The sequence below is a fragment of the Nannospalax galili genome, unplaced genomic scaffold (assembly GCF_000622305.1).
Source record: "Nannospalax galili isolate Female #2095 unplaced genomic scaffold, S.galili_v1.0 scaffold652, whole genome shotgun sequence".
Classification (NCBI taxonomy): domain Eukaryota; kingdom Metazoa; phylum Chordata; class Mammalia; order Rodentia; family Spalacidae; genus Nannospalax; species Nannospalax galili.
The window spans coordinates 2559727-2580785 of record NW_008332152.1 but is presented as its reverse complement, the minus strand read 5'-3'; the positions used below and the strand labels follow the sequence as shown (position 1 = coordinate 2580785).

The 21059-nt window shown below is 52.5% G+C and overlaps 1 protein-coding gene across 1 annotated transcript in view; it reads left to right on the top strand.

The window, feature by feature from the left end:
• Tspear (thrombospondin type laminin G domain and EAR repeats) overlaps nt 1-12770 on the top strand; it is a 58467-nt gene extending 45697 nt beyond the window's left edge. The window contains exons 8-11 of the mRNA XM_008827422.2: nt 6171-6247; nt 7344-7531; nt 8835-8936; nt 12617-12770. Of these exons, the coding sequence (XP_008825644.1) occupies nt 6171-6247; nt 7344-7531; nt 8835-8936; nt 12617-12770 (521 nt within the window). The remainder of the gene's footprint in view (nt 1-6170; nt 6248-7343; nt 7532-8834; nt 8937-12616) is intronic.
• The last annotated feature ends 8289 nt before the right edge of the window (nt 12771-21059 follow it).

Below are 21059 nucleotides of genomic sequence, written 5' to 3'. Positions count from 1 at the left end.
AGGAATTGGAAAAGGAGTGGGGCAGAGATGCTGTCCAGGGAGCTTGAGGGGGGTGAAGTACGGGCTTGTGGGAAGATATTTCCAAGAATATCAAGGCCCTCAGGCACAGAAAAAGACAGAAAGGACCAAATAGTCCCTTTGCTCCTGCCAGAGTCTCAAGAGAGGGCAGGGGCACCAAACACAAATATGCTTGCACATGATGTTTACATGCATGCATGCTAACACAGCCTCACATGGATGCTGCTGAGGTCCTGTGAGCCTACACTGTTTCTTTTAGACATTTTCCATCCCCCAGGAGCTTGTAACAGTCAGCGCTGCCATTTTGTACCAAATGCCCCACAGGGCAGGCAGAGGGAGACTCCGCATCATTGTGTATCTGTACTGGGCTTGTTTCAGGTCAGAACTCCAGATGATGGTGTCAGGCAAGGTCTCAGCATCAATTATGAAGCTACAGCCCTGTGCCCCAGATTACCAGTCCCAAAAGGCAGCAAACCCTGTACCTCTTCACCTGCCCGGGGAATTCTCTAATCAGAATATGCTCTGGGAATGGGCTGGGTATGGCTCCACAGTAGAGAGCTTGCATAGCATGCACAGGCCCTGGGTTCAGTCACCAGCCTTGCAAAGTCCCCGACATCACGCAGATGGGGTTTTGCTTCTGCGTGTGTTGCAGACTTTGGTCTGCCTACATTTGTGCTTTCTGGCCTGAGAATTGTCACTAAGGGTTGTGAGGTGACAAGGACGGCAGTGACCACCAGGTCACCAGGAACAGGCGGCCACACACATGCCCCCAACGCATGCTGTGCAATTCCTGATGGTCAGAACCATCGCTCCCTGACATATGCTTGTGCCACGTGGAAAACATTCCCATCACAGACACCCCAAGGCCTGGCTACAAGTATGTCTCTCTCTGCCTCAGCTCCCTGGTCTGTAAAGTGGGTATGATGTAAGAGTGACCCTCTCAGAGGCCAGCACTGCAAATGCTGGGGGTGCTGGTCAAAGCTCCAGGACCTGCAGTGTTCCCATGACCTCTGCACCCACTGTGACAGGAACTGGCAGTGGCCCTGGCAGCACACGGAGGTACCAGATTTGGGGGGAGTCTCCTGTGGTCAGGCAAGAGCACAATGGGCCTCTCAGCAGTCTGCTAGGAAGTGCATCTCCCTGCAGCCTTGGGTGTCTGCCTGACCTGATCTCCCACAGGGCCATTATCCTTCTCCCCTGGGCAGCCAGGGAAACCCTGGCCAAGCATTCCCCTCCCTCCTCTCCTGGCTACAGAGACATCCTTTTCCCCATCCAAGTCAGGCACAGGGCCTCTTTTACCTAGTAACTAATCTTCTGGGTGCCTGCCCACCCTAATGGGAGCTGTGGGGTGCCAGGTGCTCCTGGTGAGAGGTCCTGGAAGTACCATCATCCCTTCAAGCATGCACCCAATCCCTGGGCAACAAGTGGCCCTCCAGGGGACTTCCACTGGGAGGGAGGGAAGGCCTCCCAGCTCAGCAGGTGCCTCATTTCCTGGGCTCCAGTGTCAGGGCTTTGCAGAGTGTTCTTAAGTAAGTGCCCCCTCCCTCAGCTGTGAATGCTGGAGCAGCTTGAGCCTGAGTGGGAGGAACTATGTGCACAGAGGGCCAGTGTGGGACTCCTGGCTGCCAGACCTGGGGATCTGTGATAGCTAGTGACTAGTCAACTGTGGGCCTGGCCAGCTAAGGGCTCAAAGCATGAGTCAGCAAGGCTCCTGGGGGTCTCTGCCAGCCCCCACCCCAGAGTACCCAGGTACCATGGACAATATGAATTTCAGATAAAAATGAATAATGTTTGTCATGAGTATCTCTCAGCTGCTGTGTGAGATACGCAGAGAGAATATCACACTTGCCTATTTGAGATTCAGGTGGATGTGCACCCTAAGTCAACGCCCTGGCCCTGGCTGGGCTCAGGCAGGAGAGGAGTGCCTGAGTCCCAACCCTGGGGCAGCAGCAAGCCTTGTGCTGCTTGTGCTCTGGGGATGGAGCAGCTTCTCTGAGAGGTGACCTGAAGCTCTAGTCCTAGGACCTGCCTGTAGGGTGAGCCCCACACTCCCATGATGCCATGCTCACACTTCATGTGGCCTCTTCCTAGGCCCTGTGGGCTCCAGAGCCTCTGACACATCTGCTCTCATCTTTGAGCACTCAGAAGCCTGCTCTGTCTCCCTGGAGCCCTGACTGGAGCCCAGAGCCACCTCAGCTGCTCAGCCCCTTCTTGGCCCTGCTCCCCACATGCCCTGAGGTGCCCTGCTGTTCCTGCTTCCCAAGACCCTTTCCTGCCTCCTCCTTCATCTGTCACTTCTGTTCTCAGAGGCCTAGGCAGTCCCTTCCATGCCCCTATGTGAGGTTTTGCCCCACTGCTATGGGCTCCTGGAGGGCAGGGAGGACATCTGGCTCATCACTGAGGCGCTGTGCCTGGCCTGGCACTAGCAGGAGGTTGGCACCCCTTACATAGTGCTAGGAGAGCCTGTGGGGGCCTCCAGCCACCCTGGGTGGTACAGAACAGCCACTATTGGGGCTTTCTCTGCAAAACCCCCTCCAGCTTCTGACTCAGCACAGGTGAGCAGAAAGCACGTGACTTAGCTGGGAGGAGAGGGCACAGTGTGGGCATGTACGTGTGTGCCTGCAGGCACCTGCCTGGGCACATGTATGTGCCCTTCATATGTGTGCTTGCAGGCAAATGTATGTTAGATAGGGAAGAGGTATTCCTGTATACCTTGTGTGTATACTGACACAGTCACAGGTGTGCAAATGCATTGTGTATTCACAGTATGCCCTTGTGCACATGCTCCTGCATGCTTGCACAATTACATTCCTGTGTGTACACGTGCACATGTACTGGGCATGAGCGTGCAGCAGCGTACCTGTGTGTGTGCGTGTGCACAGGTGCATGCACGGGCTCGTTGCCGACTGTGACAGTCTCCTTGGTACCTGCTTTCTTTCATGGATTGATGCTGTGACAGTCAGGGTGCCCATGGTATATGTGCTGCACGTGGGTGGTCTGACCGTTGTGCTTGGCGAAGCAACAACAGAGCAGGCGGTCTGAAAAGTGCCTCAGTCCACCTGGAGGACGTGACATGATCCCAACAGCTAGCCAGCCCTGTGAGATGTGCTGATTCCAGAAAGCCTCAGCCACCCTCCAGCCCTCCCAGGGCTCCATGACCTCAGGACTCCTGGGCCCCTGACCCTAAGGGTCTCATTCTTTAGCTGACTCTCATTCCCTGCTCCCTCAGGCCTCCTCAGATTCTGGATAGTTCTCTAGGGCAGCCTCCTCCTGTGGGTTCCCAGCTGATTCCTGCCTCCTTGGGCATTGGCACCCTCTGCTGCCCGTGGGGAGAATGCAGTTACATTTGGGAGTTGGGTTTTTCTCTTAAGTGCTCAGCCAGGCCCAGGGAGTGGCAGGGGAGCTGGGGCATCTGGGTAGTACAGTACCATCCTGAGTTTGCAGGCTAGGAAGGTTAACTGACCTCTGCCAAAGGCAGGTCAAAAAGACCTGGAGTGGGATCGACAGGATAGCTCAGTCAGTATGAGTGTGATGCCTGCATGTAAGTAGGTGCACCCTTGTGGCGGATGGCCGCAGAGGTTAGAAGAGGGTGTTGGATCCCCTGGAACTGGAGTTATGGATGATTGTTAGCCGCCACGTGGATGCTGGGAATCAAACCTGGGTCCTCTGCAAGAGCAACCAGTGCTCTTAAACCGCTGAACCATCTCTCTCGCCCCTCTGAAGGATATTTTCACTGTCAGATCAGATTCATTTTTCCTGTGAGCTACTTGGAATGTGTTTTTCTGTGGACTTTGGGCACCCATGGTTCCTGATAGAAGCTCCGGTCACTTGCACTGCTGTGCGCTTTCCTGGGAAGGTCAAGGCTGCATTACAGGGTTTGGAGGCGAGGGGTGGTTGTTAAGTTTGTTCCATGGGCTGAACAAAGCAGTAAACATCTGGGAAAGGCAGAAGACCCATGTGGGAGGAGGAAAAGGTGGGGGGACTGGCAGTCGGGGTTGGGGGAGAGCAGCCAGTGAGCAGGGCCCGCTGCTGCTGGGGAGGTTAGAAGAAAGAGACCACACCTGACCTCAGACTAGACTGTTTATTCAGCGCAGTGAGGGGCAGGAGCCTTCATCATGATGGAGCCAACTGTGCAGGGGAAGGGATTATATAGGATACAACTGTGGCTATGTGCGGATCAGGGCAGTAGGGAAATTTGTGGCCCTCCCTGGCACCATTTGCTCTGGTTTGTCTTGAGAAACAAGGATCTATGGTCTCTTTGGGATGGTTTACCCACATGAGACCTGACTGTCTTGGAAAACAGGCTATTTCCATAAACAGTCCTCCCAGGAGGGACAGCAGGGACTGATTGATAAGGCCAGCAGCAGTCTTCAGAGGATTTCTGGTTTTTGTGCATTCCATCTGGGGCACCTAGTCAGAGAAATACAGTTGGGGGGTGGGTTAGAGCAACAGAGGGAGAGATTGAGCGGTGGCTGGAAAGCTGTGGCTCCTGCAAAAGCACTAGGGCAGGGGCGAGAGCTTAGAGGTCAGACTAGGGTGTGACAGGCACAGAGTGTAAGTAAACATTAATGAGGGAGAGGGAGAGGGAGAGGGAGGGAGGGAAGGAGAGAGAGAGAGAGAATATGAGTGTGTAGCTATGTGCACATGCATGTGAAAGTCAGAAGTTGACCTCAAATGTCTTCCTGGATGCTTTGAACCTTGCTTTTTGAGGTGAGGCCTCTCCCTGAACCTAGAGCTTGTTGATTCTGCTAGGCTGCCTACTCCTTGAGTTCCAAGGATCGATTTGTTTCTTTCACTTGGAAAGTTATTTTGTACCACTTATATATCAACAGTAAAAATACTATGAGGGGAAAGGGGTTTTCAAGGGGGAGGGAGAGGGAGAGAGCAGTATGAAGACAAACTTTATTGTTGCAAACCGGCAGCTCTCCTCAGGCTGGAAGGGGAGCCCCAGAGCTGGGAATTCCCAAGCAGAACTCTGGGTCTGGACTTTTATAGGATTCTGGGGCCCTCCCCTTCGGGAACCCCTCTGCCTCTCCCTCATTGGTGTTGCCCAGGATACTCTCCTGTGGGTGGACTTCCCACCAACAACCAGCAGGCTTTTTGATTATGACTGGCTGGGCATTGCCAATGGTTGGGGATTTGCAGCAATGACCCTGGGAGTTGGAAGCCCCATCCGCTCAGTCCTCCTAACTCTCCTGTGTCTTCTGTTTTCAGTTATTTGAGTTGTGTTTGAAATCAGATTTGGAAAACTTTGAGGCGCCGCTTCCTGAAGTCTACGCCTGCCGTTCTTCTGTCCGCCTCTGAGGCGCCTTTTCTGTGGCCTGGTCCTCTTTTATTTTGATGAAGTGCTTTGCTTTCCTTCCAGCTTGTGGGTTTTTTATCCAGTTCCTGTGCTCCCAGTGAAGCCCTGACTGGGCGCTGTTTCCTGTGTGATCTTTCCAGAACTTTCTCAGCCCCCACGTGTCTGTTTTGAGTCCTCCACCTGCCCCCGTGGAGTCATATTACTGTAATGTTTTCATCTGCTGATGCTGCTATTTGTGGTGTTGGTCATTTCTCGTCATTTCTCTTGCCTGTTTTTCCCACGTGTAGCACTTCCTTGTTGGATCCTAGATGTGAGAAAGGCCTTCGTAATAAACAGCACCTGGAGACTCAGCAGCAGAAGTGGTGGTTTATTTATGACCTTGCAAAGCAGGGTGGCAGCTTGGATGACAGGGACGCTGACTGAGCAGAGAACAGTTTTTCAGCAGGCCTCTTCCTTCCTTTCTCAGCGGCCTAGTAATCAGGAGGGTGTACTCTTATACGCTACCTGGGTCCTGTCTTTCCCTCTGCCCCTTATATTTATCTGTTTCTTAAAGATCATCAGTGGGTTCATCTCTCTGTTTACCATCCATTTATTTTAAAACTTATCAGGCGCATGAACTTGTTACATCTACAGGTCATTAGGCAAGCTTGGCTGTTAATAACTTTCTAAATGTCTAAGTTTAGGTGCGGAGGGTAAGCTTAACAGACTTTGGGTAGAGGTGAGAGCTAGCCTAGCAGACCCTACAGGGGCCCCGTCACCTCTGGAAGTTGAGTTTTAGCATGAGCTTTGCTGTGCCTACCTTAGTTCTGATTTTAGGTCCTGGCACTAGCCCTTGGTCCTTGGTCCTTAGTGAGGCCCTCCCTCACCTGTGAGGCTTTTGTGGATGCTGTGGAGACCCCATGGTGGTCTCTAGAGCTCTCTGACTGGGTGTGGCTCTCACTGCAAGTCCTGCCTCCCACCACATGCCCCACTTTCTGCCTTTCTCACACTCTGGTGCCCCACCTGCTCCCTCCAGGCGGTGGCTCCCCTGACTCCTTGCAGTTCTGGGGAGAAAGGTACTAAGAGGAGGCAAGGACTCCCTCCCTTTGCAGTTGAGTCCACACTCTTCTGACTCCTCTGGCCCTCCACATACTGTCACCCCCACCACAAACCCCATGTGCCACATGGGTAGCCGTTGTGGTCAGAGTCAAGTCAACATGACCCCACCCTGTGTGGTTCCCTGCTTCAGGGTGGGCCTCTCCAGTGCCTTGGAGCAGATGTTCGGTAGGGTGTCCTGCAGACAGCAGGTTGCTGTGATGTAAGCTCCCATCAAGGACCAGAAGCAGAAAATCAAAGAAATACTCTGAGGACACTGGCCAGGGGCTAGCCTATATCTCCATGGTATAGGGACAGATGGGCTGATCTAACCCTTCACCCTTCCTACTGAAGCCAAAGCTGAGGCCACACAGCCCCCGGGCTGTGGGCCCCTTGGGACCACTGGTATTCCTCAGCCACAGACCCTCACATGGGTTACCCCATGTTCCTTCCCACACTCTGACCCCCAACCCTGCTGCCTTCCTGGTGGTCACCTACTGTGACACTGTGTGCCTCTGCTGCTGCTTCTCTGGGAAAGTGCTCCTTCTCCCAGGGTCGGACTGTCTCAGCCTTCTCCTTCTATGTGTCCTACCCCTGTGACACTTCCTCCCCAAGGCTCCTCACAGGCCCCTAGTACAAATGAGTTCACAGGGCCCCAGGTCTGTGGTAAAGGCCACATTTCCCCCACCACCTCCCACCTCTCTGAGTGACCCCTGGAGGAAGCAAGCATAGAAACTCTGTGAATCCTGAACATTGTTTTAGAGCTGGATGGGGGGAGTCAGGAGGCTCTGGGAGGAGGAGCTATGGTAGACAGATCTTAGGACAGCAGCTAGTGGGCTTAGTGGGGCAGTTGTTACTGGCTCCCTCAAGCAGAGGCTGTAGTACCCTGGGGACACGATGGCTTCCAAGATACTCATAGCCCTGCCACATGACCGTCCTTTGGCTCTAGACGTTTGGCGCTGCAGACTGGGAGGTCTTCCACATCGGTGAAAGGGTCTTCCTCGCAGTCGCCAACAGTCACAGCTACAATGTGGAGATGCACGTGCAGAATGACTCCTACATCCTCAGCTCTGTCATCTACGAGCTAAACGTCACCGCACAGACCTTTGTCAAGTTTCAAGACATCCCCACCTGCAGGTACCAGCCAGACTGGATGAAGGGCAGAGTGAGTCTGTGGGTGGGCAGCACCCAATGGCCAGAAGGGGGTCATCCCAGAGCTCCTCTCGGGACACCTGGCTAGAGAAGGTGGTGTGATGACAGGGCCCATCCCTACGGTTGGCCCTGTGCATGTGGCCTGGAGGTGTGAGATTGCCCTAAGAGAAGGCCTAGCACCTCCACAGGGAGAAATGGCTTGTCTATGTGAGTAAATTACAGGAAAGCAAATGCCAGTGAGGTCCAGGCCCTGAGGCATGCATCCTGACTGTATATCTGTAGCCACCCTCCCCACCACGTGCTGTCAGGTCCTGCCTAACCTGCTCTTCAGGATGTGCATAGCTGTAAGTGCCAGGGAGAACATTCTGTGGGCAGCATACAGGCCACAGACAGGGTCACCCCAGAAACTGGCAGCTGGGTACAGGTAGCACACAGGCCACAGACAGGGTCACCCCAGAAACGGGCAGCTGGGTACAGGTAGCACACAGGCCACAGACAGGGTCATGCCAGAAATGGACAGCTGGGTACAGGCAGGTGAAGAAAGAATGAACCGTATACTTGGGCCCATTTGCCTCCAAATCTTTTGGTTGACAGGTGTCCACAATGTTTACTTATAAATATCTATGTTGTTTTAAAATTAAAATTAATAAGTTAAGAGCATGGATGCTTCTGCAATGAAGACAGCGGCCTCCTTTCCTGCCAAGTCTTCTGCTGATGACTTAGTTGTCTTAACTAGTGCAAAGCTCCAGAAGAAGCTTGGAACAGGGGCTAGAGAGATGGGTCACTGGTTAAGAATGCTGGTTGTTCTTGCAGAAGACCAGGATTCGAATCCCAGTACCCACATGGCAGCTAACAACTGTCCATAACGCCAGTCCCAGGGCATCTGACAGCCTCTTCTGACCAATTTGGGCATTGCATGACACAGGTGCATCTACCTACATGCAGGCAATACACACGTACACAGTTTAAAAAAAAAAAAAAGAATCTTGGAACAAAGGACAAGAAGAGCAAGAAGCAGTGTCCAGATAAGACCCCAGAACCAATCTGAGTGGAGCTGCCTGTGGGCTCTGGGCCCATCGGTCCTGGAGGGAGCTATGTGTCTCATTGGCCCCTAAGGGAGCTATGTGACACTGGGAGCCCAGGACTGTAACAGTGGGCCTGCTAAGAATGAGTTTTAGAATAAAATAAGTGTCACAACAAGGAGAGGAGACCAGCCTGAGCCCAGCTTGGGGCCAGCGATGGCTCTGCTGATCTGCTGGGTTCTCAGGGTGGCTCCCTGTCTCCTCAGTGCTCTGGACTGGGAGTTCTTCTCAGTGGGAGAGGATCACTTTCTGGTGGTTGCAAACTCCTTTGATGGGAACAGCTTCTCAGTGAACAGTATTATTTACAGGTAAGGACTGCTGAAGGCCAGCGTCCCTCCCCCCTACCTAGAGGTTCATGGTGGTGGGGCTCCCCTTACTTCACAGGTGACTACTGGCTCAGAACACATCAAGGCCTTCTGCCTGAGGGAGTGTTCCCAGGTCTGGCCAGAGCAAAGCACCGCCTGATGCCAGGCTGCACATACTGGAGGCTGCTGAGTCAGGCCACGCCCTCTCAGATGCTGACTGACAGCTGAAGATGCATCATTGGGCGTGACAAGTGGGAATTCTTGGGGTTCAGTTTCCTTTACATTGCAGCAATCCCCTGACATTTTTCCTAGGGATTTTTGAGTGCTCTGTCACGGATGGGGTATTTTTTCCATCCTCAGCATCTTACCAGTTTCTGCCTCTAGTCACCTGACCAAGTTGTTGCCTGCCAAAGCTTCTCTAACTAAGTTCCAGAACAATCTTGGGCTGCAGTAATTGTGCCCACCCAGCTCTGGTGGGATGCTTCCTTGGCATCTTGAGTGGCCTGCCCCATTCTTGGTTTCCTTGGGTGTTCATAGCACCTTGGGGTGGGAGGGTATTCCTCTTGAGCTCCTGGTGTGATGAATAGAGATTCGTTCTGAGCTGAGCCATTGGAGCCGATTCAGAATTCCTCCAGCCGCTGGATTCCAGTTGCAGATGCTTAGGACCTTTGATTTATACAAGGAAATGAAGTTGGTCTGTGACATCCTCAAGGGGATCACCATTAGCCAGTTGGACATGAACCTGAGTTCATTAGAAAATGGCACAGTTTCTCACTACACCTGTGGACAGAATGGTTTAAATAATAGCTTGCCCATTTCTGTGATTAGGTTAAACAACTGCCTGTAACTTTAGCTTCAGGAAATCTGATGCCCTCTTCTGGCCTCCGAAGGCACTGCATGCACATGGTGCCCATACAAACAAGGCACACACACATACAAAATTTAAAAACTGTTTTTTAGAGTGGTCTTTTTTAGACAGGGTCTCCCTGTAGCCACAGGTGGCCTGGAACTTGCTATGTAGACCAGGCTGGCCTTGATCTCACAGAGATCCACCTTCCTCTGCCTCCCAGGTACTGGGGATTCAAGGTGTGTGCCACCACACCTGGCTTAAAAATCTTTTTTAAATGGTTCTAAAATCTACATTAAAAAAAAAACATTCAGGAGGATATGTGGGACATGTGACTAACATTTCATTTCAAGGTGGCCTGGTTTTACAGGGCGGTGTGGCCAGTTCTTATGGGGTATTTTTGAGGACTGATCCACTGGCTTTGAGGGTTGACACCTTTTGACAAATAATCTGAAAAAATATTAATGTCAAAGCCACTAGTGCCCTTGACCTAGGAGCCACTCAGGGATTCTACCATGTGACCAATGAAGCCCACTTGCGGGGAATGTGTCCTTTGGAAAGGCAACTTCTGGGAACCTGCTGACCTCAGAGTAAGGTACAAAGAGTGTGGCTCTTGTGGCTTAAGGCAGAGGGCACTGTGCTGGACTGAGTCTGGTTCTGTAGACCTGCAGGAACAGTCAGGACTGCTGACCACACTGTCCTGAAAATTTGGGGTGCCCAAGGCAGGTTCCTGAGTGGGTTTGAGGGAGGTTTGGGGCCTTGTGTTCTGGTTTGCTTTCAATTGTTGTGACAAAACACTCTTGACCAATACCAACTTGTGGAGGAAAGGGTTTATTTGGCTTATATCTCCCAGGTCACAGTTCATCACTGAGGGAGCCCAAGGTAGGAACTCAGGGTAGGAATCTGGAGGCAAGAGCTGGAGCACAGGCCATGGAGGAACCTGGAGGCAAGAGCTGGAACACAGGCCATGCTTACTGGCTTGGTCCTTTGGCCCCTGCTCAGCCTGCTTTCTTATACAACACAGGCCCACCTGCCCAGGGGTGGCATCACCCACAGTGGGCTGGGCCCTCCCACATCACTCAACAATCAAGAAGATGCCCCACAGACATGGCCACAGGCCAGTCCTATGGAGGCAATTCCCTAATGGAGGCTCCCTCTACCTAGGTGTGTCTTGTTGACACTAAAGCTATCCAGCACAAATGATCCCATGTCAACTTGACACACAAACACATCACTATTAAACGGCAACCTTTCCATTTCTTATCCCCAAGGTATGATGTTAATATTAATATCACAACATAAAACAGTACAACTTTAAAAGTCCCACAGTCCTTAACAAAAACATTTTAAAGGTTCAAAGTCTCTTTTAAAAAGTCTCTCAACTATGGGCGCCTGCAAAATTAAAAACAAGTTAAGTGTTGTTTTATTTCAAAGGGAAGAATCGGGCACACTTAACCTAAGTCCAGGAAAGTAGCTCAAGGCTGCACATCTGGGATTCATTCATGATCTTCTGGACTCCAAAGGGTTTTAGCAGCTCCACTTCTCTGGCTCTACCATCCACACACAGGCCCAAGCTGGCATTCTACACCTGCTGCTGCCCTTGGTGGTCATCCCATAGTCCTAGCATCTCCAGAAAGCTGGGGTCTCCATTGAAACTGAGGCTGCATTTTCTCCAATGACCTTTCCTGGCCTCTCAGAGTGCCAAGCCTCAGTTGCTCTCTGTGACCCCTTCAGGCTTTCAACACCAGAACCATGAAGGAGACTCTTACACATTACCAAGTCCTGCTCTCAGCTAGAGATGGAGGCTTGGGTCTCCTCTTGATCACAGCTTCTGTGTGCAGACCCTAAGGAAATACTTCCCAGATTTCAGCACAGCAATGCTGGTCTCTTGTTACTTACAGCTGATTTTTCAGCCCCAGCTAACCAGCATCAATTGTCCCAGTAAAGCAAAGGTTTTACTTCATGTTCTGGTCTCTTCTTAATCACAGCTGATTCTTCAGCCCCAGCTGACCAGAACCCACAGATTCTCAATCCAAAATATCACACAAATAGCCCTGATAGTCTCTGCTTCCCTTCGAAGCTTCACAAGCCAGGCCTCCATCGTCTACAACTCTTTCAGCATAATTGTTCCAAGCTCCACAACCACAAACTCTAAGCACTCAACAGCTTTTCCAGCCCAAAGTTCCAAACGCTTCCACAATCCTCCCCAAAACTACCGGGTCAAGTCTGTCATAGCAATACCCGACTCCTGGTACCAATTTCTGTTCTAGTTTGATTCTCCATTGCTGTGACAAATCTCTTTGACCAATACCAACTTGGGGAGGAAAGGGTTTATTTGGCTTATACGTCCCAGGTCACAGTTCATCACTGAAGGAACTCAAGATAGGAACTCAGGGCAGGAACCTGGAGGCCGGAGCTGGAGCACAGGCCATGGAAAGATGCTGCTTACTGGCTTGATCCCCTGGCCCATGCTTAACCTGCTTTCTCATACAATACAAAACAACCTGCCCAGGGCTGGCACTACCTGCAGTGGGCTGGGGTCCCCCACATCACGCAACAATTAAGAAAATGCTTCACATAATGGCTGTAGGCCAGTCCGATGGAGAAAATTCCCCGACTGAGGCTCCCTCTACCCAGGTGTGTCAGGTTGACAGCTAAAGCTATCCAGCACAGCTTGAATAGGGCAGATTTCCCCCAGGCCTCAGTTTCCCACTTGGCAAAGTGAGACGGTTCCTCCTGGCCCTGCAACATGCCCCCTGCGTGCCCAGAAGGACACAGCACCAATCAGCTGGTTCGTGTTCTGGTGGTGGAGCCAGACTGACCGTCTCTCCCACAGGTGGCAGGGCTACGAGGGCTTCGTGGCAGTACACAGACTCCCCACCTTTGGCTGCCGAGACTGGGAGGCCTTCAACACGACGGCTGGCTCATACCTCATCTACTCCAGCGCCAAGGAGCCCCTGTCCAGGGTCCTGCGCCTGCGGACTGGCTGAAACCATCTCAGAACAAGGGTCGGTGGGCAGGACCCCTGTGCCTCTCCTGAGCAGTTGGATCTGAGCAGCAGACAGGATCCACACAGCACACTCTGGTCCTGGGGCAGGCAAAGATGAGCACACTCCCTAAGTGTGCACTTAACCCCTTCCCAGCTGGTGGCTGTGCCAGAGCCACAGTCCTGGTGACTGGTGGCCATATTTCCCACGACCCTGGGGTCCTTCAGGCTGAGGCCCAGGGCTGCCCCCCAATCTTGGTGCTCCCAGCCTGCATCCAGCAGGAATTCTGGCTTAAAGGGGCAGTTTCTATCCTGTTTTACCTCAAACACATGGAGCCCTGGCAGTCCCCTGGGCACCACCCCTCCCAGCCACCCCTGCTGTGCAGCTCAGATGTACATCATGACAACACCTATTTATTATATTTTATATATGTGGAAATATATTTATATTGCTCTTTACAAAAAGCATGGGTAGCGTCCTATTTCTCTGGGGGCCTCAGCAGTGGACACATGCTGTCCTCAGTCACCAAATCAGAGAAGCATCCTCCTCAGGGAACTTTTTCTCGAGCCTCCATTTACCCATAATGCACTGAGGCAAGGTTAGGTCAGGAATCCCAAGTCAGCATGTGGTATGCGTCCCTCCATCTGTGCTGTGCCTCCATCAAGAGTCAAAGCCTGGGCCCTGAAGTCTCACCTCCAAGGGGGTCTGACATTTTTATTCCATCAGGACAGTGACACATCTACCCTCATATTTGTGTCTCGGGCTAGGTGGAGTTGTAACCGAGACAGGCCAGACTTCCTGATCCCGGGGTTCAGGTTCACTTCTATAAAGAAGTCCCCAGGGCTCAGGTCCACCTCTGTGAAGAAGTCCTGGGGTTCAAGTCTGTCTCTACAAGGGAGCCCCATGCCAGGCAGGCCCACTTTTCCTCAGTCTATACCCAAGCTTGGATTTTTCAGTGCCCAAAGCTAGGATTCCTCTAGAGTCTGTGGGTAGTAGAAATGTGTGCCCCAGGAGGGCAGGCTGGCCCAGCCCATGGGGCTGAGCTGGGTGAGCTGGGTAGGGAGGACCACTCTGCAAGCTAGGACGACTCCTGACAGGACTGTGGAGATGCCCCATCATGCACTCACACATCCTGCAGCCACTGCCCTGAGGCCTGGGTCTGGCTTTCTGGGTAGCCAGGGGGCCTGTGTGTCTAGACCAGGGTGTCATTCCTGGACTTCCTGCTCCCAGGAGAGTAGGCCAAGATTGCCAGGTGAAAATACAGAATGCCCAGACAGAATTGAACTTCAAACAATCGAATATTTTCCTGGTGTAAATGTACCCCAAATATGACACGAGGCAAGTAGGCTGGGGGAAGGGCTGGTTATTTGGGGGCTCACTCCACAAATAGACTCCCTGGCACACCTGCAAAGTGGGGGTGGCCACACAGAGAAGGGGAGAGACCAATGCCCAGGCACCAGAGAGCTTGTGTGTCAATTCGGAGGGCATTTGTAGATGAGAGTAATTTTTAAATCTGAACTTTGGGTAAAGCTGACAGGTGGGCCTCATGCAATCAGTTGAAGAATAGGGCACGGACACCTGTAGGTGGCCACCAGGTTGGACCTTCTGTGCCAGCAGCTCTCCTGGGTCTCCAGCCTGCTGGCCCTTGCTGCACTGGGCTGCCACCCTCAAAGTCAGAGGGCCAGTCCCCAGATACCTCATCCTCTCTGTTATACTGTTTATTCTTGTTTCTCTCTCTCTCTCTCTCTCTCTCTCTCTCTCTCTCTCTCTCTCTCTCTCTCTCTCTCTCTATTTCTCTCTCTCTCTCTCTCTCTCTCTCTCTCTCTCCTCTCCCTCTCTCTCTCCAATTTTTATTTAATTTGCTTTAAGTACTGGGACACTTAACTCCAGGACCTTGCACACACTAAGCAAGCACTCTACCACTAAAGCCAAAGCTAAATCCCTAACACTTTGTTTTATTTTTAGCTTCAAGGCAAGACCTTATTAAGTTACTCAGACTGCTCTTGAACTCACTCTGTAGCCCAGGCTGACCTGTAACTTTGATCCTCCTGCCTCAGACTCCAAAGCAGCTGGTTCTGTTTATTTGGGGAGCACTAAAGTATGTAAGGCATAACATCCCCAAGCAGGAGTCAGGACACCCCGAGTCCAGACCACCTGCCACCTCTGAGCCTGCATACACACAGGGGTGGCGTGACCTAGGGCTAACCCTAGGACCCCGCCTTGCAGAGGTCCGAGAGGAAGTTACTGGGGCACAGCCTGACTTGTTTTAAAAGTCTGAAGGATACTTCCGCACTGCTGAGGAGTGCATGATCAGTGCGTGACCATCCTTAAGATACACCCTCGGGGGGGGGAGGGGGATTTCCAGGTGCCTTTATAAGCTCTGTAACACCTGCAATAAATGAGTCCCTGCTTGACTAGGCTCCCTGTTTCGTCTGATTGTCCCCGGTACTGGGGGCGGCATGGGCTGGCGAACGGCGTGCTTATTCATCCCCAACCATCACTGCGCCGGGGTCGCTGGTTCGAACCCCCCCCCCCCCCCCCCCCCCCGCACAGAAGCACCTTTCCTCTTGGACTTAGCTGACATCTAGTGGTCTGTCTCTGAGGCATGGGTGTCACTGGGATATCCAATCACCCAGGGAGTTGGCACCAGGGAGGGGAGGAGGCATCACCATCACCAGCACGGTGAGCATGAAATGGAACAGTACTTTGTTTCCTGCCCAAGGGCACCACCCTGACTTTGGCGCTTCTGCTGGGTGAAAATAAACACAGAGGTGGAACCTGTGAATCAAAGTTTTTAAGTTCTGAATGCGAGTCAAAGGGGAGCGCAGAGAACCTTCAGATAGTCACAGCGTGTTCACCGGCTGTGCCTCTGGGCTTGGCGGTGCCCCACCACAGAGGAACTCCTTAGTGACGGTCTGTGATAATGAACATGCTTAAAAAGCCTCTGTCTTCCTGCAGAAACTGGGCAGGAAGTCTCTGCTCTTGGCCTCTAAGCTTTGCTCCCTACAGCATGTGTGACCACACCCATGTCACCTGCTTCCAAGACTGGACATGACCTTCACAGTCCTCCTGTGGCATTCTTTTATTTATACTAAGGTCATTGCTCTCTGTGCTAGGATTGCAAGGGTTTGCCCTTTGACCTCTGCACCACCTACCTGCACCTTTGTCCTCCCAACCACACACATGCATACTTACACACAAATGTACATGTACTTTCCTACATGTACCTGGCATATGCATACATGTGCACACCCTTCCACAGATACCCAGGTGAAAATGTGTATACATACCTTCTAACCCACCCTGGCCAGGGACTATGTCGAGGGCAGTGACCCCAAGACCCCTCCCACAGATCTGGCCCTAGTCTGAAGCACAGAACTCCCTCAGAGTGCATTGATGATGGTCCTCTGTTCCCATGTTGAGTGTCTCCAGAAGCTTCTCTGAGACTGGATGCTGTCCTATGTGGTCATTGTCTATCAAGACTGGCATTCAGTGGGATCCATCCAGTTCATATCCCTGTTTATCCCTGTTTCACCTGCTGTTTGAACCCAGCAAGTCACTTGACACCATGGCCTTGGGACACTGCTTCCAACAGGGGTAAAAAGCCTCTTCCCAGGGCTCCAGTGATGGCGACATGGGGCACTTGGTGCAGTCCTGGGTCAGCATGCATGGCAACGGCAGTACTGTGTCATCAGCACGTCCCACCTGGTACACCAGGTCCTATGTCTCAAGGCTCTGTAGACCTGTGAATACCTGTAGGTTCTAGACCATTAGCCAGTGCAGATGCACCTAAGCACTGCAGTCCCAGGCTGGTAGCCCCTTACAGTGGTCTAGACAGTGTCATGAAAGGAGTGTCCAACTGGCAAGGGCCCTTCAGATGTGCAGATGGTGATATCATCACACAGGAAGCTGGGCTCCCACATGTGAATGGGGGCACAGCTTAGTCTATACTGGTGCCCAATGGGGGCTTATTCATTCACTGAGAGACTCCACCCTCACTACCGTCTATACCGGCAACAACTTGTGAGGAAGCCAGGGTCAGAGGCGTCTGCCTGACCTGTGGGCTTTGGGTGACTCTAAAACTTTACTGTGATTCTGCTAAGGGCTTTGGCTTATGCTGATTTCATTTAATTTTTATATTTTATTTATTTTTTAAATGTATGTATGTGAGTGCACCCATGTCATGCAATGCTGCAGAAGTCAGAAGAGGGCTTTAGATTCCCCTGGAACTGGAGTTAAGGTTGGTTCATAGCTGCCATGTGGGTGCTGGGAATCAAACCTGGGTCCTCTGCAAGAGCAATCAGTGCTCTTAACCGCTGCGCCATCTCTCCAGCCCGTTTATTTTTTTTTAATATTTTATTATTTTTTATAACAAGTGATTTTTTATTTATGGTATTTTAAAAATATTTTATCATTTTTATTTTATGTGTATGAGTGTATTGCCTGCATGTATGTTAGTGCACCTGTGTCATGCAATGCCACAGAGATCAGAAGAGGGCTTCAGATTCCCCTGGAACTGTAGTTAAGGACAGTTCGTAGCCACCATGTGGGTGCTGGGAATCGAACCCGGGTCCTCTGCAAGAGCAATCAGTGCTCTTAAGTGCTGAGCCATCTCTGCAGCCCGTTTATTATTTTTATTATTTTATGTGTATGAGTATCGTGCCTGCATGTGTGTCATGCAGTTCCCACAGAGATCAGAAGAGGGCGTCAGATTTCCCCTGGAACTGGAGTTACAGATGGTTGTTAGCCTCCACATGGGTGCTGGGAATCGAGGAAAGTTAGATCACGCATAGGACATAAACATTTCTAGAATGGAAGTTTTTCCTATACGAAGAGGAAGCTTTCCTACGGTACAAAGAACGGCATGGTAGTTTGTGACCAGGAAAGACAGATACACAGAGTGTTTGTGAGGTGCTTTTGAAATATACGACTTTACATATTTTTAGATCTCAGTGAAGCTGCGATTTAACAAACTGTTGATGCTGTTGACACACCTATGCTCACTTTGTACTTCAGTCCCCTCAGAAACCACCTGAGCAGAAAGTCTACACAGACACAGAGGGTCCCAGCCAGAAGCTGAGGACAGGTACCAAATGGTCTGACGGGGGTCCTGAGAAGTGGGCCCACAGCTGCCAAGGGGGCATTACACCAGCAGGCCACAGAAGTGACCCTTCATAGGTCCGTGACCACAGCTGCTAGATACTGAAAACGCACGGAGTCATCTCCTCTGGTGGCCGTGATGGGCAATGTGCGCCTGGAAAGCCTTCGCCTTCATGTCCTGATATTGTGACTTCCAGATGGACAGGCTCAGAATCAAAGTGACTTCGATGCTGAACCCCAGAGGACAGAAGAGGACAGGGAGGCCTGGGGTTTGTGTGTCCCACTGGCATCTGATCCAGTCACCCTGGCCTAAGGCTCGTCAAGGCCCAGAAGACCCCAGGCAGTCTGCAGATTGCTGGGCCCAGCTGCACAGAAGAGTCACCCTGGCCAGGTCAGCACCCCTAACCTGTGCAGCCCACCCTGTTTATACTGGGCATATGAGCTCTGAGGGGTGGGCCAGGTGGCTTCCCACAAGTGCCTATCTTGCTGAGCTTGAGAAAGTGGTGATGCCAAGGTCTCCTACCCCCACTCACCATGGAGGGGGTCCTGGTGTGGTCTTGGCCAAGCCTGACCCTAACTCTAACCCCACTTGGCCAATGCTGCCCACAGACTCTGAACCCCAGAGTCCCTGAGGTCAGGGGAATGCCTGCCAGATCTGTCACCAGCTTTTCCAGGGTCTGTTGTGTGTGAGGCAGGCAGAGCACCCACAGTGAGGTTCACGGATCTCCACCTCGGGCTACGAGTAGTTGTGCCAGAGTCTCCATTCCCTAAGGGCTAAGCTGTCCATGTGGCCTTGGTACCAGCTGAGCCCTTAAGGGCTTGCTTCATCCCCACTTCACAGAATGTGAGGGAAGAAGGGAGACAGTCCTGCACATGGCCTCTTCTGACCACTAATGTCGCCCAGTGACGCCTGGGTGTCGCTCCCTTTCTGGGCAGTGTTGTTGCCATGGTTACAGGTGCAGAACCAAGCATGGAGCATCACCGCTCCTGGCCACAGTGGCCATGCAGATTGGGCCAGGCTGACCATGTCTGCTTAGCCTCAAATGCTGCCCCTGGCTGTTCTTCCATTTGTAGTCAAACAAGCTCTGGTCTTTTGTTTTGACAACACCCCCAAGGCCCAGTTCCCAAGTGACAGTGTCCAGACCCTGTGTCAGAGACACGCATTCCAGCCCAGGCTGCCTGGAGCCAGCAAGCTGCTGGGCCTCAGCTCCTGCAGGACCCACAATGCCAGCTCCTGTGAGAACCAAGTGGAATACTGACTGATGGCAAGTTAGCCCTGTGATGTGGAGGCCGTGATCCTCTCCTGGTCAGCAGCTGTGTCCTGAGCAGAAACTGTGGGTTGAGACCTGGTTAACTGCCAGGCTAACACCAGACTCCCACGGGGTCACAGGCTTTTGCCTGGACCCTCAACCTGCCCCAGTTTCCCGGACACACCTTCCTTCCACCAGCATCTCCCACTTACATGCATGACCTCTGCCCTGGGCACCACCATCCAGGGGCCCTTTCCAAAGCAGGGCCCTTCCCTCTAAGCTTAGCACTAGGTCAGAGTCTCCCCAGCCTGTGATGCGCAAGGAGGAGGAGGCCACAGCAGGTTCAGAGGGCTGCAGAGTAGCAGTCCTCAGAAGTCCAGGACAGCAGCTACCCGAATAAGCTGAGAAAGTCATGAAATGGATCCTGAAGTGGGGGGAGACCCCTGAGCGGGGAAAAGCCCCAGATGCCAGGACAGAGGCCTGAGGGGCAGCGCTCCCTCCAAAGGCCACATAGGCTCTGCCAGCTTCCAGTGAGAGGGGTGGCAAGTGTGTGTATGGGTGTGTGTATGCAGTAAGGGTGTGGTGCCAGTGAGCCAGGCATGTCCCCTAAGTGAGCAGGTGTGTGCGAATGCATGTGACTTTATGTCAGTGCGTTTGGCTGTTCTATTTGTAGTGTAATGTGTGTGTGTGGTGTGTGTGTGTGTGGTGTGTGTGTGTGTGTGTACTTTGGTGTGTGTGTAGAACGTGGAAGCTGGCAGTCTCTGCTCTGCCCATGCTGAGGATTCCTGGGAGGGACAAGCCAGTCCATAGCAAAGACAGGCTGACCGGTGACGTGAACACCCTGAGGGCTCTTGGCCACATTAACTGGGCACTGTCCTGGAGAGCTGAGACCTGGGAACAACACAGGCCAGTTCCGGAACTCATCCTGCTGGCCACACGATAGCTCCCGAAGGGGAGCAACTGCCTCAGCTACCGTGGCTGCTGCCACCACCAACCTGTGGTCTGGCCAGGCAAGTAGAGTGTTTCAGAGCTCTGGAGGGAAGACAGGCAGGGGTCCCTGGGCTTCTGGCCCTTGTGTATGCATAAGGGAGGACTCCTTCCAGACTTCCTGCCTCCAAATACCCCACTCTCTTCAGGAGGTGGCAGGGCTCTCACCCCCGAGCCCCCCAGGGCAGCCATCTTCTCACACCTTTGCAGCGGCTTCTCTATCTCTCTGATCAGGACCGTGTGACATCCAGCCCCTGTCCTAACCCAGATCTTGGGATCATCAGTTTAACCCTGTCTGTAGTGCCCTCTGCCACACAGGGTCACAGCTCAGCTCTTCGACTGAGGTCCTGCCTAGTAAAGACTGGCATGGGGAGGGAGGACATCAAAGCAGAAGAGGCTCAGGGGCACCTGGAGCCAAAATGTGCCAGGTGATGTCCCCAAGGGCCAGAGTGCTGTGGCCACCTGAATACTATGGGCCCAGGCTTGAACAGGCGGTGGCCACAGGGACTCATGGTTTCTACAGTCCATAGACAGAGCCAAGAGGCCAGGCCAAGTAACCACATGACCACTGTGTCCACAGAGGCCTACCATTTTCTGGGTAGTTAGGACTCCAGGGAGAGGTAGGAAGGGGCAGGACAAGCCAGGAAGCTGAGGAGTCATGTGAGCAGGCCAGGAGACGGAGGCCAGCACAAGGCCCACTCTCACTAAGGAAAACCGCAAGGGATTGGAACACAACAGTGTCCTGGCACTCCTGGGCAATAACCTTCATTCTTGTGGACCAGGGTCCATGTAACAAGGACCGCTCTGCATCCTAAATGCTGGTGATCAGAGACACAATCTCCATCCCCCCATCTCACGGAAGCCAGGGACTGCAGGCATACCTTCCTACACAAGGGGATCCCAGCCAACAAAGACAGGCCCAGAGGCCAGACCACATGCTCTACGAGCCCTGTCT